This window comes from Arvicola amphibius, chromosome 11 (genome assembly GCF_903992535.2).
Source record: "Arvicola amphibius chromosome 11, mArvAmp1.2, whole genome shotgun sequence".
NCBI lineage: Eukaryota > Metazoa > Chordata > Mammalia > Rodentia > Cricetidae > Arvicola > Arvicola amphibius.
Window position 1 is genome coordinate 17,649,566 of NC_052057.2, and position 14,595 is coordinate 17,664,160.

At 37.4% G+C, this 14,595-nt stretch overlaps 1 protein-coding gene across 3 annotated transcripts in view; it reads left to right on the plus strand.

Moving 5' to 3' along the window:
- Window positions 1–14,595, plus strand: part of Dhx36 (DEAH-box helicase 36) — a 35,347-nt gene that overhangs the window by 1,066 nt on the left and 19,686 nt on the right. For all 3 annotated transcript variants that reach the window (XR_005287420.2, XR_005287419.1, XM_038347755.1), the window contains exons 2-12: window positions 1,979–2,103; window positions 2,991–3,225; window positions 6,316–6,354; window positions 7,820–7,990; window positions 9,025–9,104; window positions 9,855–9,929; window positions 10,188–10,354; window positions 11,692–11,773; window positions 13,599–13,739; window positions 13,994–14,096; window positions 14,414–14,501. Coding sequence is in view for 1 of the 3 variants with exons in the window: in XM_038347755.1 (XP_038203683.1) it covers window positions 1,979–2,103; window positions 2,991–3,225; window positions 6,316–6,354; window positions 7,820–7,990; window positions 9,025–9,104; window positions 9,855–9,929; window positions 10,188–10,354; window positions 11,692–11,773; window positions 13,599–13,739; window positions 13,994–14,096; window positions 14,414–14,501 (1,306 nt within the window). In the remaining 2 variants the exon portion in view is untranslated. The remainder of the gene's footprint in view (window positions 1–1,978; window positions 2,104–2,990; window positions 3,226–6,315; window positions 6,355–7,819; window positions 7,991–9,024; window positions 9,105–9,854; window positions 9,930–10,187; window positions 10,355–11,691; window positions 11,774–13,598; window positions 13,740–13,993; window positions 14,097–14,413; window positions 14,502–14,595) is intronic.

Consider the following 14,595-nt stretch of genomic DNA (forward strand, 5'->3'; position numbering starts at 1 on the left):
CAGAAGCCCTTTGCATTTTAATAGGGGGACGGGAGGAAACAACCTAAACAAGTAAGTTAAATAAGTGAAAGCTATTTTTTTCTCCATACATACAAAGGGTGCACGTAACTTGGATATTAGAGCTGGTTAGCGCAGGCTGACCCAAGTGCTGGGATTTCATGTGTGTGCGCCTCAGGGCTGGGCTATTAGCGGAATCCTTGACTCCCAAGTCCATCCGCAAAGTTCCATTTGCCAGTGCCATTTATTCACTTGCCACATGGAAGTGAACGTTGACTTTTCTCTTTCGTTTTGGGAAATCTGTTAGCTCTGCTCTCTTGCTTATCTCTACAGTACTTATGGACGTGACCGGTATTTTTTTTTTCTTTCCATAGCCTCCGAACTACTCTTGGAATTATCGAGCCTCCCCTGACCCATGATGGTCTCTTAAAAGGGATTTTTAGAGCATTTTATTCTTTACTTTCCCATCTTGTTCTCTGAAGCCATGCTCTTGTGCCTCATGCTCGTTGGCATTTTCTGGGAATCGTGGGAATTTGGGTTTAACATACCTCCTTGAGTTGATGATTCTGAGCTCAAACCCTGAATCTGATATAATTCTACTCTTCATTAAGTTTTATTCTGTTTTATTCTCTAAAATACATCATTGAATTATCTTTGTTTTTCAGCTGTGTAATTTTCCCTTTCACCACTCAGCTTGTTATGGTTGTATCCTAGAATTTCCATTTCTTTACATTTAAAAAATTCCTGTACTTAGAAAATGAAAGTATTCCACTGCAGCCTCATTGTTCCTTCAACATCTATGCATAGAAAACTAAATTTTTGTGAACTGGTATCTTAGTCACTATGTTCATAATATAGCATACCTGATTTACAGAGATAAGTGTGTTAGGGGATTTAGAAGACAAGGTTATTATATAGAGAATATGGACTATATTCACATGAAAGAATTTTAAAAGATAGAGTTTGATGGTATCAGACATACAATGAGGATTTCAGGATGGCTCTGATAACCTAGAGCAGTGGTTCTCAGCCTTTCTAATGCTTCGACCCTTTAATGCCATTTCTCATGTTGTGGTGACCCCCAAACTATAAAATTATTTTTGTTGCTACTTCATGACTAGTTTTGCTACTGTTGTGAATCCTAATGTAAACATCTGTTTTCTGATGGTCTTAGGTGACCCCTGTGAAAGGTTGCAGCCCATTGGTTGAGAACCACTGACCTAGGGAACCTTTGACTAGAGTTAGCATTTGGCAATGCAAGGGCCCATGGATACCTTTGAAGTGGGGGTACACAATGAAAAGAACACCTAGTTCTGAAGTCCACAGGTTTGATTTCTCAGACTTGAAGATGCGTGGGATTCACCCGGTACCTTGTCAATGTCTGTGACTGAGACCAGGCTTGAGAGAGTCTTCTTTGCTAACAGGCTTCTAAATGATGCTGTGCTACTGTCTGTAAAAGGTGCAGGAGTTGACTGGAAAAAAAAAAAGATCAAAGGTGGACTAGCCAGAGGTGGGAAGAATAGTATATAAGTTGATAGTGGCAGGCAGTGCATGGCTGTCTTAAAGATCTTGATGAAAGCAGCTATGGAGACGGGTTAGTAAAGCACTGCAGTAGGGTGTCGAGAAATGGAGCATTTGGCAGCAGGTTTGTTGAGAAGAAAGAAAACTAGAACTTTGTATCTTGTTGAAGAGGTTGGGCATTAATGACCACTTAGTTTCTGTTTGGGGCCTGAGAGCATGAGACCAGCATGCTCTTCTTGGGGGCCATCTTTAGAGCTGATTGTGTAGAAGGCCACACAAAAATGTGGCCATGAATCTGACTTAGGGAGTGAGATTAGGTTAGAGGGTAAGTGTGGGTTACTAACTTTCTTATATGTGTTTGAATATAACATTACTTTACCTTTATTTTTTCCTTCTAGATGTAAAGTAATTTTATGCATGTTTATATTAACAGATAACAATTTTCTTTTTTACTAAATAGAGAGCCGTGGTACACATGGATGAACGACGAGAAGAGCAAATTGTGCAGCTATTGAATTCCGTCCAAGCTAAGAATGATAAAGATTCAGAAGCACAGATATCCTGGTTTGCTCCTGAGGATCATGGGTAAATAGAAAATATTCTCATAAAGAATATCAAAAAGGAAAAGTTTTGTTGTAGCATTGACACACACACAAAAAAAGACAAGACTTCCATTTTTAGTCTTTTCAGAAGTCAGATTTAGTCTTCAAGAATCTTTTTAAGTGTGGTGCAAATAGATTTGAAGAAAGAAAAATGCATTTTATTTTTTTGAGACAAGATTTCTCTTTGGCCCTGGCTGTTCTGGAACTCACTCTGTAGAGCAGGGTGGGCTTGACACAGAGATCATCTGCCTCTTCCTACTGAGTGCTGGGGTTAAAGGTGTGCGCCACCACACTTGACTCTAAGAAAGAATTTTAGATAGTGTGTTCCCTAAGTGTCAAAAAGAGTGTTCACTCCGTGTGAGATATTGACTATTACTTGTGTTACCTGCCTATCATCTTTCCAGAAGTCTTCTGTGGGCAGGTCTACGTAAAGTTAAATTGCTGCTGTTTCAGAAGGCTGCAAAAGCCATGTTGTTTGTTGGAAAAATTAGAAGTGTTTGGGGACTATGTAATGTAGCTTCCCATTTAGATCTCAAGAAGAGCAGCAGCAGAAAAAGAAGTTGTCAAATAAGCCAAATCCTTGAAAAATCAAGAGAAGCGAAACTGTAGAAATGGCCGCAAAGGATGAATGGCTGTTGTGTGGATTTTAATTTCCCAAGTATTACAGGGAATTAATTATCTGTGATAATCTATGTAAAAATAGGGGAAAGTCTGAATGTGTTGTCAGACTCTAAGCATAGTTCATAACTGCATTGTATCGCTTTCAGTGTTGGAGATTTTGAAGTATTTGGAGAATATAGAGCTTTGTTTTGTTCCAGTCCCTGAGTAGCTCTTCATCTGGTCCTTCTGCTCTTTATTCTGTGGTTATAGGTATGGTACTGAAGTGTCTTCGGAGAAAAAAATTAACTCTGAGAAGAAATTAGACAACCAGGAAAAGAAATCGCTGAACCAAGAAAAAAAGACTTTTAGGATCACAGACAAAACATACATTGACCGAGATTCTGAGTACTTATTGCAAGAAAATGAGCCAAATGGAGGCTTAGACCAGCAATTATTGGAAGATTTACAAAAGAAAAAATCCGACCCTCGGTATATAGAGATGCAGGTAATGGGGAGCAAGCTGTGAGAAGTCAGTCGTTCTTCTCCCTACCTTGGGAGAAGTGGGCTTATGGTCAAGGTTAGTGCCTGGTATGGTTGTGTGTGATTCCTCAACAAGACACCTCCCTCTGTGAGCGGATTTTCTTGGGTGGCAGAGAAAACCTGGGTGAAAATTCCATACAACCTATGCTGTATTGTATTTACACAGATGCATATGTATTGAGAATTGCTTGAGACTGCTAATGCTTTTGGGAACATAGTTTTCTAGGCCAATCTAGTAAGAATTGTGAGTCTAGCCAGATTGTCAGAATTATGAAGTTTCTTCCAGCTCAGGACTCCTCCTTTTACAGATGATAAATTTTAAAATTTCCAAAGCTAGATGATCCATCTTAGGCTTGCCAGCATTTAAGTGTGCTGCTGCAACAAGGGCTGAAGTTGTAGAGATTATTGTGTCAGACAAGCTATTTAAAGTCCCCTTCTACCAAAACGTAAAATTGTATAATTTGTGGGTGTTCTAGATATAGATGTGATAAAATATTCAAATGTGCACCCATACATATTTAGAGGAATATCAAGGTTATTTTGCGATCCATATCTTATAAGTACATATTGCTGTTTTTTAAATATTTATTATGTATACAATATTCTGTCTGTGTGTATGCCTGCAGGCCAGAAGAGGGCACCAGACCTTATCACAGATGGTTATGAGCCACCATGTGGTTGCTGGGAATTGAACTCAGGACCTTTGGAAGAGCAGGCAATGCTCTTAACCGCTGAGCCATTTCTCCAGCCCCCATATTGCTGTTTTTGAGAAGGCACACTATCCAGTCTGTGAGAACGTTGCATTGATAGAGTTGAATTTCCTATTAGAATAAGATGAGCTGAGGTTGGCCAGGGTCTAAATCGTGTAGCTGTCTGATGCCCATTATTTGGAGCAATTTGATTTGGACAGTGGTGAGACTAAATGAGGTGAATTATTTCAGAATCATTTGGCCGAGAGAACTTTTACATTATGAACAAAGAATTAATTACTGTCTCTCTTTGCTTTGTATAATGTGCAAAATTCAGATGGGTGACTGTTCTAGCCTCAAAAAAAAATGAATCTTCCTCTTTCTCAGTTTGATTTCTATTGGAAATTAACTATATTTAAAATTCAGCTTTTTTGTTTGTATGTGTATGTGTGCATATGGAAGCCCCAGAGTGTCAGTCCTTAGAAATCATCCACCTTGGGTGTTTAGTTTGTTTTTTGAGAGAAGGGTCTCTGTAACGCTCACAGAGATCTGCCTGCCTCTGGCTCTCCAGTGCTTCAATTAAAGGTGTGTACCACCATGTCTGGTCATCTTGGCCTTTTTGGAAAAGGGTCTCCCAGTCTTTTGGAATTCGTTAAGTAAGCTAGGTTAGTTGGCCAGAAAGCCCAGTGCCTGTTCTTGCTTCCTTAATGTTAGCACACTACACCTGGCTCTTGTTCCAAATGTTGGTTTTGGGGAATAAACTCAGTCTTCATGAGGGCAAGGCAAGCAAGCACTTTATTGATATTGGAGTTAGCTCTTTATTTCTAAAAATGTTCTGAAGATTTATTGCTTGAGAGAGACAGAGAAAGAAAGAGAGACGAGACTGTGTGCGTGCGTGCGTGCATGTGTGCTTGTGTGTAGGCAGCTGCAGAGGTGGTATGGCGAATGTGCTTGTGAGTGCAGGTGCCCATGGAGGCTAAAAGAGGGCATTGTATTCTCTTGAGCTGAAGTGACTGGTAGCTGGTCGACACATGGGTGCTTGAAACTGAATTCAGGTCCTCTGGAAGAACAAAACCTTACCGCCCAAAACCACTTTAATCCTTGATAATACACACTGTGTTTCAGTGTGTCTGTGCGTGTGTGTGTGTCTGTGTGTGTGTGTGTGTGTGTGTGTGTGTGTGTGTAGGTGTGTGTAGGTATGCACTTGTGGAGGACAGATGTTGATGGATGTTGGGTACCTTTTGCCTTAATTTCTGAGACAGGGTCTCTGACTGAACCTGAAGCTCATTACAGAAAGGAATTACCGATTGTAGTTTAAAGACCGTGTAATAGTTTGTACATTAAGGTGACTGCATTTGATGTCATTGTGGACTTTTTGATTTTATGAAATAATTTTTAAATAACTTAAAAGTTGTAAAAGAAAAAATTTTTAAAAGATTGTAAAAGAAAAAATTAAGATACATGTAATGATTTTTGTAACTTTTAACCCTAAAGCTCACTTTAGTCCATCACATTGACTGTCTTATTTACGGTACTGAGAAAAATAACCTCACCACAAGTGTGGTAATAATGTCCTTGATTACCTAGAATAGTTCCAATTTTAATTTTCATGTATTAATACTTGTTTTTAAATTAAAAGTTATTTTGTTTTTCAGTAAGACAGATGTTAAAACTGCCTTGTTTCTATGCTGCTGAGGATTATTTTCATGACACAGGATGGAGCTAATTGAATATAAATTCTAATACTTATTAGAATGGGTCCAGGGTTCCAAAATAGCTTTAAACATTCTCAAGAAAGTTCACATCAGTCAAATAATTTGCTCTTTTTACATAACATTTGTTATCTACCAAATTGTAAATTTGGTAAGAAGCTGTGTGAGTCAAAAACTGTTACTCATATACATAAGTATATAAATAAAGATTTATCAAAGAGCTCTGTGTCAACCCTGTGAAATAAAACCCATGAGGTATTGATGCCCGGAAATTGACTAATAAGAATTTCAGTACTGAAATGATAAACTAAATTTTCTATAACTGTCAGATCTTCTCCAGTGCCTATTGCATTAGTAAATGGTGTATGAATGAATAGGGAAAGGAATGATGTAGATAATCTATGCTGATTATCTAGAATAAAAATAGAATAAAGTGATAGAAGAATTTAGAGGTTGTTTCTGTATTACCAGGTGATGGGTCACTTGGCATTCTCTAACCTTGAAGAACACACTTCTAGTAAATGTCTTGTAGTTAATTCTGTTTGTGCACTATGACATAGTGAAAAATTCTTTGTCCAACACATTTATCTATGATCTATTCTGATTATAATTGAATGATGTTTATTCTGAGAATGGTTTTTGTTTAAATTTCAGCATTTCAGAAAAAAGCTGCCTTCATATGGAATGCAAAAGGTAAAAATGCTTTGTGTTCTTTGATTTTCCCAAAAGTTTACCATATTTTTTAAAAGAGGTCTACAATGTGAAGAAACAAAAGTTAGTGAACCTTCTCCCATAGGGAAATTGACTGAATGCTTTAGAGTTCTTAAAAATATATGAAGCAGTTTTCTGATATTTTTGTCCAAAGACTTAAATTAAGTTCTAAAAGTAGAATTTCCATACATGTCTCTGAAAGATTATGTTGCTCTTAGCTCAAGACCACGCTCTTAAATTAAAATTAAGGAACTACTGAGAATAGTGTTATTAATGGATGGGTCCCATTCATCACACACTCCCTACATAGAATAATATAGTCCTTTATCTGGCTCTGTCCTCCCAATCTTATTTATTTTTTATTTTTCTTTGCTTTTCATAGCACTTATTACACCTGACATCTGTGTGTTCCCTTCCTAGTCTAACGTAAGTTCTTGAGGTCAGGGTCTGTTTTGTTTATTCTGTATCTTAACTTGGAACAACACTTGCAGATACATTGGCAACCAGAAGCTATCTGTTGAATAAGTGAGTTACATTCCACTTCAGTGTTTTGGGTATTTGGGTGCCACAAGCCTGAGATGTTCAAGTTCTTATTAATGGTGTTCTATTTTCATAGAAGCTGTACATGTTCTCCCATATAGTTTGAGCCATCTCTAGGTTACCACAGCACCTCTAGTAGTGTATGGAAGTGCTGTATAGTTAAGTACTGTATTGTTTAGGGAGTTATGGCAAGTTCAGTGTAGGTGTAATTGTTTGTTCAAAAACTTTTCATCTGTGCTTTAGTTCTCCATGTACAGAAGCCATGGATGGATTTTGAGGATCAAATGTTTACCAGCTGTTTTAGTGTTTAAACTTGAAATGATACACATTGTTAGAATAGATAGGAAAAATTTAAATGCAAATGAAAGTTTTATATTAAAATGCATAATATTCTTTTTTTTTTTTTTTTTTTTTTGTTTCTCTGTAGCTTTGGAGCTTGTAGACCAGGCTGGCCTTGAGCTCACAAAGATCCGCCCGAGGGCTGGGGTTAAAGGCGTGTGGCAAAAATACATAACATTCTTGAAGGAGCAGGGTGATTATTTTGTTAATATAGTGAATTGTTAGTAAGAACATTATTAGTGTGTATCTAAAAATTTTAAGGTATCATTTACTCTAAGATTTATATGTGTAATTTACTATATAATTAGTCTTTATTTACCTTTAGTAAAGGTAAATAAAGTTAAAATGGTAATAGTACTGGATACCAGAGTCGTCTCCAAAGGTAAACAGTGTTCACTTTGGTTCACTTTTTGTATGCAGGTAGATTTTTTCCCCCCTCTTATGTTGATTCTTGTTTTTAGAATTAACATTTATTTTACATACTTTAAATTATGGAAAGAACTTGAAATATTTTTTCAGATTTAAGTCAGTAAGTGCTGTTCTTCACTTATTTTCTCTTTTGAACTAGGAGCTGGTAAATTTAATCAATAGCCATCAGGTAACAGTAATAAGTGGTGAAACCGGCTGTGGCAAAACCACTCAGGTTACGCAGTTCATCTTGGATGACTACATTGAAAGAGGAAAAGGGTCTGCCTGCAGAATAGTGTGTACTCAGCCAAGAAGAATTAGTGCCATTTCAGTAAGTAAACTGTCACTCACTTGTGAAAATTCTTTCTCTCCTCTCCAAGGAATTTTGATTGAACCTAACTGGTTTTTAAGATTTGCAATGCTTCTTTATTATACTTAGGAATTGTCCCTATGAGAGGAAATGCTTAATTGGCAAATATTTGGTAATACCTGAAAAGTGGATAATGTCTCCTCCATCAATAGTAGATGCTTGCACACTCAAGATTAATTAGTTCCAGTACAAATCTAAAAACTGAAAAGCCAATAAGATGTTTATAGAATCGACGAGAAGCTGTAGTCTTCTTCGTGGGCTTCTGTAATTCTGCCACTAGGCTTACTGAGTGTTCTTTCAGTGATCTGTCCTTTAGTGTTTGAGTACAGGAATAATAGTGACCTTTGAAGCCTTGGTTAGTATTTGAAGCTGTATTTCCATAGACCCTGAGTTTTGAATGAAGCTCCTCAGAGGAAGCATATGAGGGTGAAAATAAGAGATTGTTTCAGGTGTCTCCTTTTGCTGTGGTAGTTTAGAACAGATAATCTGTTAGCCTACCATTGCAAGGAGTGAAAGAGCCACCAATGATTATAATTAAATTTCATTTTCCATTTTGTATTTGATATTTGTATTTGCCTTCGAAAACAGGCAGCTAAGGAGTTAGACACCAGTCTGTGCTACACATAAATAGAAGAATAATATGTACTTAATTTCAAATTGCAATTTTCAAGTTTGGACTATGGTCTCTACTGCAGAAAAGTCAAAAAGAGTAATTAGAGAGTCTTATGGAAAGATGTTTTGGAAATAATGATGAAATAAGAAAGAATTTAGTTTTGAAGGTCTTTATTAGGATAAATGAGAAACAAAAGAAGCTGGTAGTGTTCCATCCTCAAAGAAAACACCACATAGCTTTAGGTAACTCATACATAAGTGAGTGTCTAGTTTCTAACTTCATTTGAAAATCTACTTTTTAACAAATTCAGATTGTCATGATAGTTAGGTGTGTTTGTCTAAAGGAATTTGTATTTTATTTATGACTGTGTTTCAAATTAAAGGTTGCTGAGCGAGTAGCTGCAGAAAGGGCAGAGTCTTGCGGCAATGGTAATAGTACTGGATACCAGATTCGTCTCCAAAGGTAAACAGTGTTCACTTTGGTTCACTTTTTGTATGCAGGTAGATTTTTCCCCCCTCTTATGTTGATTCTTGTTTTTAGAATTAACATTTATTTTACATACTTTATGTTTATTTGTGTGTGTATGCATGTGTGTATGTATATGCGTTCCTTTAATCCTAGCACTCGGGAAGCAGAGGCAGGTGGATCTCGAGGCCGGCCTGGTCTGCAAGGGCTAGTTCCAGGACAGGCTCCAAAGCTACAGAGAAAGCCTGCCTTGAAAACCAAAAATACCAAAAATTACAAAAGCAAAAATGTGCTTTCACATTATAGAATGAGTGAAAATAAGTTTTAGTAGTGGATCATTGTTCCTGTTAAATGGGTGTCTGTCCCTGTTGATCCCACTTGTCTACCCCTTGATGGATTCCATTTAATGATATTTGTGTCATTGACTTCATTATCTATTTCTGCTTAGCTTGAGCTCCTTTTCTAGAGCTCAGGTGGATCTGTTCACATGAACAGATTTCTATTTACCGAACTAGAATCTTAAGGGATCCATAAATTCATTCAATCTTTGAATGTTAAAGGTTACACCTGTAAAACGAATAATTTTAGTGTCAAAGTAAACTTAAGGATAGTATTTCTCCTTACTTCATTGTGGTTCATGCTATTATAATTAAAAGCTAAGTATAAAGATTTCTCAAACTTCTGTGGAGCTCAGTACTTCCTTAGAAAAGAAAACCAAGAATTAATAATGTGTATCTTCATTTACAGTCGGTTGCCAAGGAAACAAGGTTCTATCTTATACTGCACAACGGGAATCATTCTTCAGTGGCTTCAATCAGACTCGTGAGTATGTTTCAGTAAAGAAGTAAAAACATAGCATAGAGCTGAGAATGCTAGCTTATGCTTTTGACCCCTGCGCTTGAGAGACAACTCAGAAATTCAAGTCCAGCCTTGGCTACATGAGACACTCACCCCTCCCCTAAGTTATATAAACATCAACCCTTCACAGATGTCCAGAGACGTAATTATTAAAGAGGACTGTGTTGCTAAAAATGGTTTTCAGTTTTAAACTGAGTTACAAATTTCACATTTGTCTTCTAGGCGTTTGTCCAGTGTTAGCCATATTGTACTTGATGAAATTCATGAACGAAATCTACAGTCAGATGTTCTAATGACTGTCATTAAAGATCTTCTCAATTTTCGATCTGACCTGAAAGTAATATTGATGAGTGCAACACTGAATGCTGAGAAATTTTCAGAATATTTCGGTGAGTAAAATTTGATAATTATACTAGAAGAGGTATCCCAAAATCAGGAAATAAACTTCAAAACAACAGCAACGAAATATATACAGTACCAAATGTAATAAAATTGAGAGTCTACTAATTTATTGTATTTTCACTGTGTGTTCTAGTTTCCTAGATAAAAGACGAAAGCCTGCTGTTTTAAGTGCTAGCATCCCTTCTCTGCCACTCTGAAGATAGCTAGTTTCTTGTTGAAATCAAACCACAGGAATGAACATTTTTATGGCCCCTCTTTGTGCGTGCATGCAGATCTTCTGTAGCGTTTATGTTCTGTCACAGGCTCGGTTGACAGTTTGCTGGTGTCAGTGCTCACTTATAGAGTGATTTCAGTGTGCCATGTAGTAGTGAGCTACGTTTTCACTGTTTCTTGGGAAATCTTATGGTAGGTACTAGTATTGCTTCAGTTTTGCAAATGACAGTGCAGCCTCAGCTGTTAAGTGATTTATCCAAGGATGCATAATTAACAGGGATTGTCATTTCATAGTTAACAGAGACTCAGAAGCTAGATCTGACTGCTTGACAAAGTACATTGTGTAGAATTATTCCTCAGTGTCTGTCTTTCCCATAATGGTAACAAATACTTGGGGGAAGGACAAGAAATTGGAATGGTAGTATCAACACAGTTGTTTGCAGTCTTTAAGAATGCCTATAGAATATATCCCGGTTCACTCTTCATAACGTGCTCTAGCGGGGGAAGGTCTTGTCTTTCTGGTTTTTAATAAGGCACCTGGACTTGATAGGAATAACTGAGTTTTATGCAGGTGAGATACAGAGCAGGGACAGTAGCTCAGGCCTTCTGACCTCTCATGCTTCTTAGTGTTTGTTTATTGTGCACTTGAGTTGCTTGTAATGAGAGACAAATAGGATTTTAATGGCAGAGATAATCCCTTAGTGACCTTAAGATGGAAACATTTCAATATTTGATTAGTTCCTGCTTTAATTTTCTGTCAACACCCATTCTGGCTGCCACAGAGAATAATGCTTTTTATCTTATTTGTCAGTTTAACTAAGACTCATCATTTTGCAATCTTGAATAATAGATTTTTAATGTATTTTGAGTTCAATCTAAAATGGCTTTGTTTAATATTCAGTTCTTACAAGTATGAGCACTTTATTCAGTTTGTAGAAGTAAAATAACTCAAAAAAACTAGACTTTTTAAAATCAGGTGGAAAAGTAGAAGATGTAGCACATACTTGGTTCTTGGGCTAAGAATATTGTGCTGATTTAGTTGTAGTGTGTGATTTTTAATTTTGAACATTGAATACGAAGTCATGGTTATGTGTTTTGTCTGCCGTTGTAGGTAACTGTCCAATGATACATATACCTGGTTTCACTTTTCCAGTCGTGGAATATCTTTTGGAAGATATTATTGAAAAACTAAGGTAAATGCTAGGCAGTAAAGTCAGTTATAAAGTGCTAGTATATCACTCTGCTCGTGTCAGGTTTATTCTTTTTCCGTCACTTTTTTAAAAAACAGATTATCTTATCTGTTCATTTTACGTACCAGTCCCAGTTCCCACTCCCTCCCCTACTTCCATTCCCTTCACCTCCCCCCTCCCCCCTCCCCCTCCACTCCTCAGAGTAGGGCACATTGCTCTGAGGAAGGACCAAGGCCCTCCCCACTATATCCAGCCTGTATCCATCTAAAGATGATGGGGTCCAAAAAACCATTACTAGCAGCAGGGACAAATTATGGTGACACTGCCAGTAGCCCTGCCATCTGCCCCAGCCATACAACTCTCACCCACATTCAGAGGGTCTAGCTTGGTCTTATCCTGGTTCCTTCCCTGTCCGTCTGGAGTTGGTAAGCTCCCATTAGCTCAGGTAAGATGTTTCAGTGGGTGAACCCATCATGGTCTTGACCTCTTTGCTCATATTTTCACTCCTCCCACTCTTCAGCTGGACTTTGGAAGCTCAGCCCAGTGCTCCGCTACAGGTCTCTGTCTCCATCAGTTGCTGGATAAAGGTTCTATGGTGACGTTTAAGATAGTCATCAATTGACTACAGGGCAAGGCCATTTTGGGCACCCTCTCCACTATTGCTTAGGGTCCTAGCTGGGGTCATCCTTGTGGATTCCTGGAAATTTCTCTAGAACCAGGTTTCTTGCTAGCCCCATAATGGCTCCCTCAATCAAAATATCTTTTTCCTTGCTCTCCGTCTCTGTCCTTTCCCTTTCTTGACTATCCTGTTACCTCAAGTTCTCTCCTCTCCTTTTCCCCTTCCACCCTCCCTTTCCCCCACACCCCATGCTCCCATTTTTGTCAGGCGATCTTGTCTATTTCCCCTTTCAAGGTGGATCTAGATATTTTTTCCTTAGGGTTCACCTTGTTACTTGCATCTCTAGGGTCATAGGCTAGAGTGTTGCCACCTCTTTCATTAGTTCCATTTGGGAATTTTTGTCTCCCCGATAGATTTTGTGACTTAAATGTCATGTGAGACATTTACTCTATGTCTGAGACAGATGTTCTTTGATACTGAATTTCGACTCCATTCACCCTCCTCATTCCATCTAGATGCTATCCTTTAAATTCTGAGAGCTGTTGGGGTTAAAGTAACTTTAGTTTCCTTTATCTCTTCCCGCCCTCTTTCTCAGAGCTCACAGTGTAAGTGAATAATTCTTGGACACATGTACCTCTTCTGTTTTGAAAACTCATTATAGCACTAGACCGGACACATGCAGGCCCTACGTCTCCCCTTCACTGTCACGTGACAGCAGAACTGCAGTTCTAGCATGTGTCTGATACTCATGGAGTTACTAATTGAAATCCTTGGGTTGAAGTCATGCATTTAGGAATCTTATTTTATATGCTTTACAAGGGATCTTATGCGCAGTTTGGTTTGAAAAAACTTTCAGAGTCCAAGTTATTCTCTTAAGCTGTCATTAGGTCTTACTTTGGACTTTCTATTAAATAATTGTATTTTGGAGCAAACGTTAAAGATAAAAGGTAGCTCAGAAATCATTTTTCATTTAGATTGTTGAGCTGGCATATAGATCTTATGTGCTTTAATAGGGAATACTTTTTATCTTAAATGTGAAGTTTTATGTATTAATACTTAAAATAAATTAATATTTGGGTAACATTTGCTGGAAAATATAGTGACAATATTCTTTAGAATCTGGTCTGAAATCTCCAATGTAAAAGCAGGTATACTTAAAGCCATAATGTTTTAAATGTAGGAAGATACATTAATACTCTTTTATTTTAGATATGTTCCAGAACAAAAAGAACATAGATCCCAGTTCAAGAGGGGTTTCATGCAGGGTCATGTAAATAGACAAGAAAAAGAGGAAAAAGAGGCAATCTATAAAGAACGTTGGCCAGCGTATATAAAGGAACTGCGAACAAGGTAAGTGTGTGCTTGAGACAAGAACACAGTGACTGAATGACTGAATGAACCAACAATGTGCTTGAAGGGGAGACTCGCATTAAAGCTAAACACTGCCAATCTGGCTTACCTGTTATTATCCCAGTAATTTTAATTTTCTCTTATCTGTAGATTGGTTGTTCATATGCAGACTGAGTTAACGTTAAAGTTTTATAGCTGGTTAAGCTACAGAAAACTTGCCGAGCATGTCATGACTTTCTGTGTGATCTTGGTAGATACTCTGCAAGTACCGTAGATGTTTTGGAAAGGATGGATGATGATAAAGTTGATCTGAATTTGATTGCTGCCCTTATTCGATACATTGTTTTGGAAGAAGAGGTTAGTTTTGTTTAGTTTTTCTTCAAGTAATGCTGTTTTTAATTTTATTAACATATCAAAGTCATGAAAACCTCACTTTCCTAGGTGCTTTTAAAAAGTGGACTGGAAGGAAATCTCAACATATTTTAGGCATTTAACCTATTTAAAGAAAAGACTAAACAAATTATCTCTGGATTGTAAATCTGAGTTCTTAAGGGGATCTGTATTCATTTAAATAGTAGCTAAAATTCAGAGCTGCTTGAGGATTTAAGTTTGCATAGAATTGTTATTGTGATTACTGATGTGGTTCTCTTAATAGTGATTTCCTATCTATGTAGGATGGTGCAATACTGGTCTTTCTACCAGGCTGGGACAATATCAGCACTTTACATGATCTCTTGATGTCACAAGTGATGTTTAAATCAGGTATTATATAAATGTATTATACTATAATTCCAACACTGCTACTTGAATTCATGTAGTATGTGAAGAAGTTGTTACTTATGGGACTACATTAGTA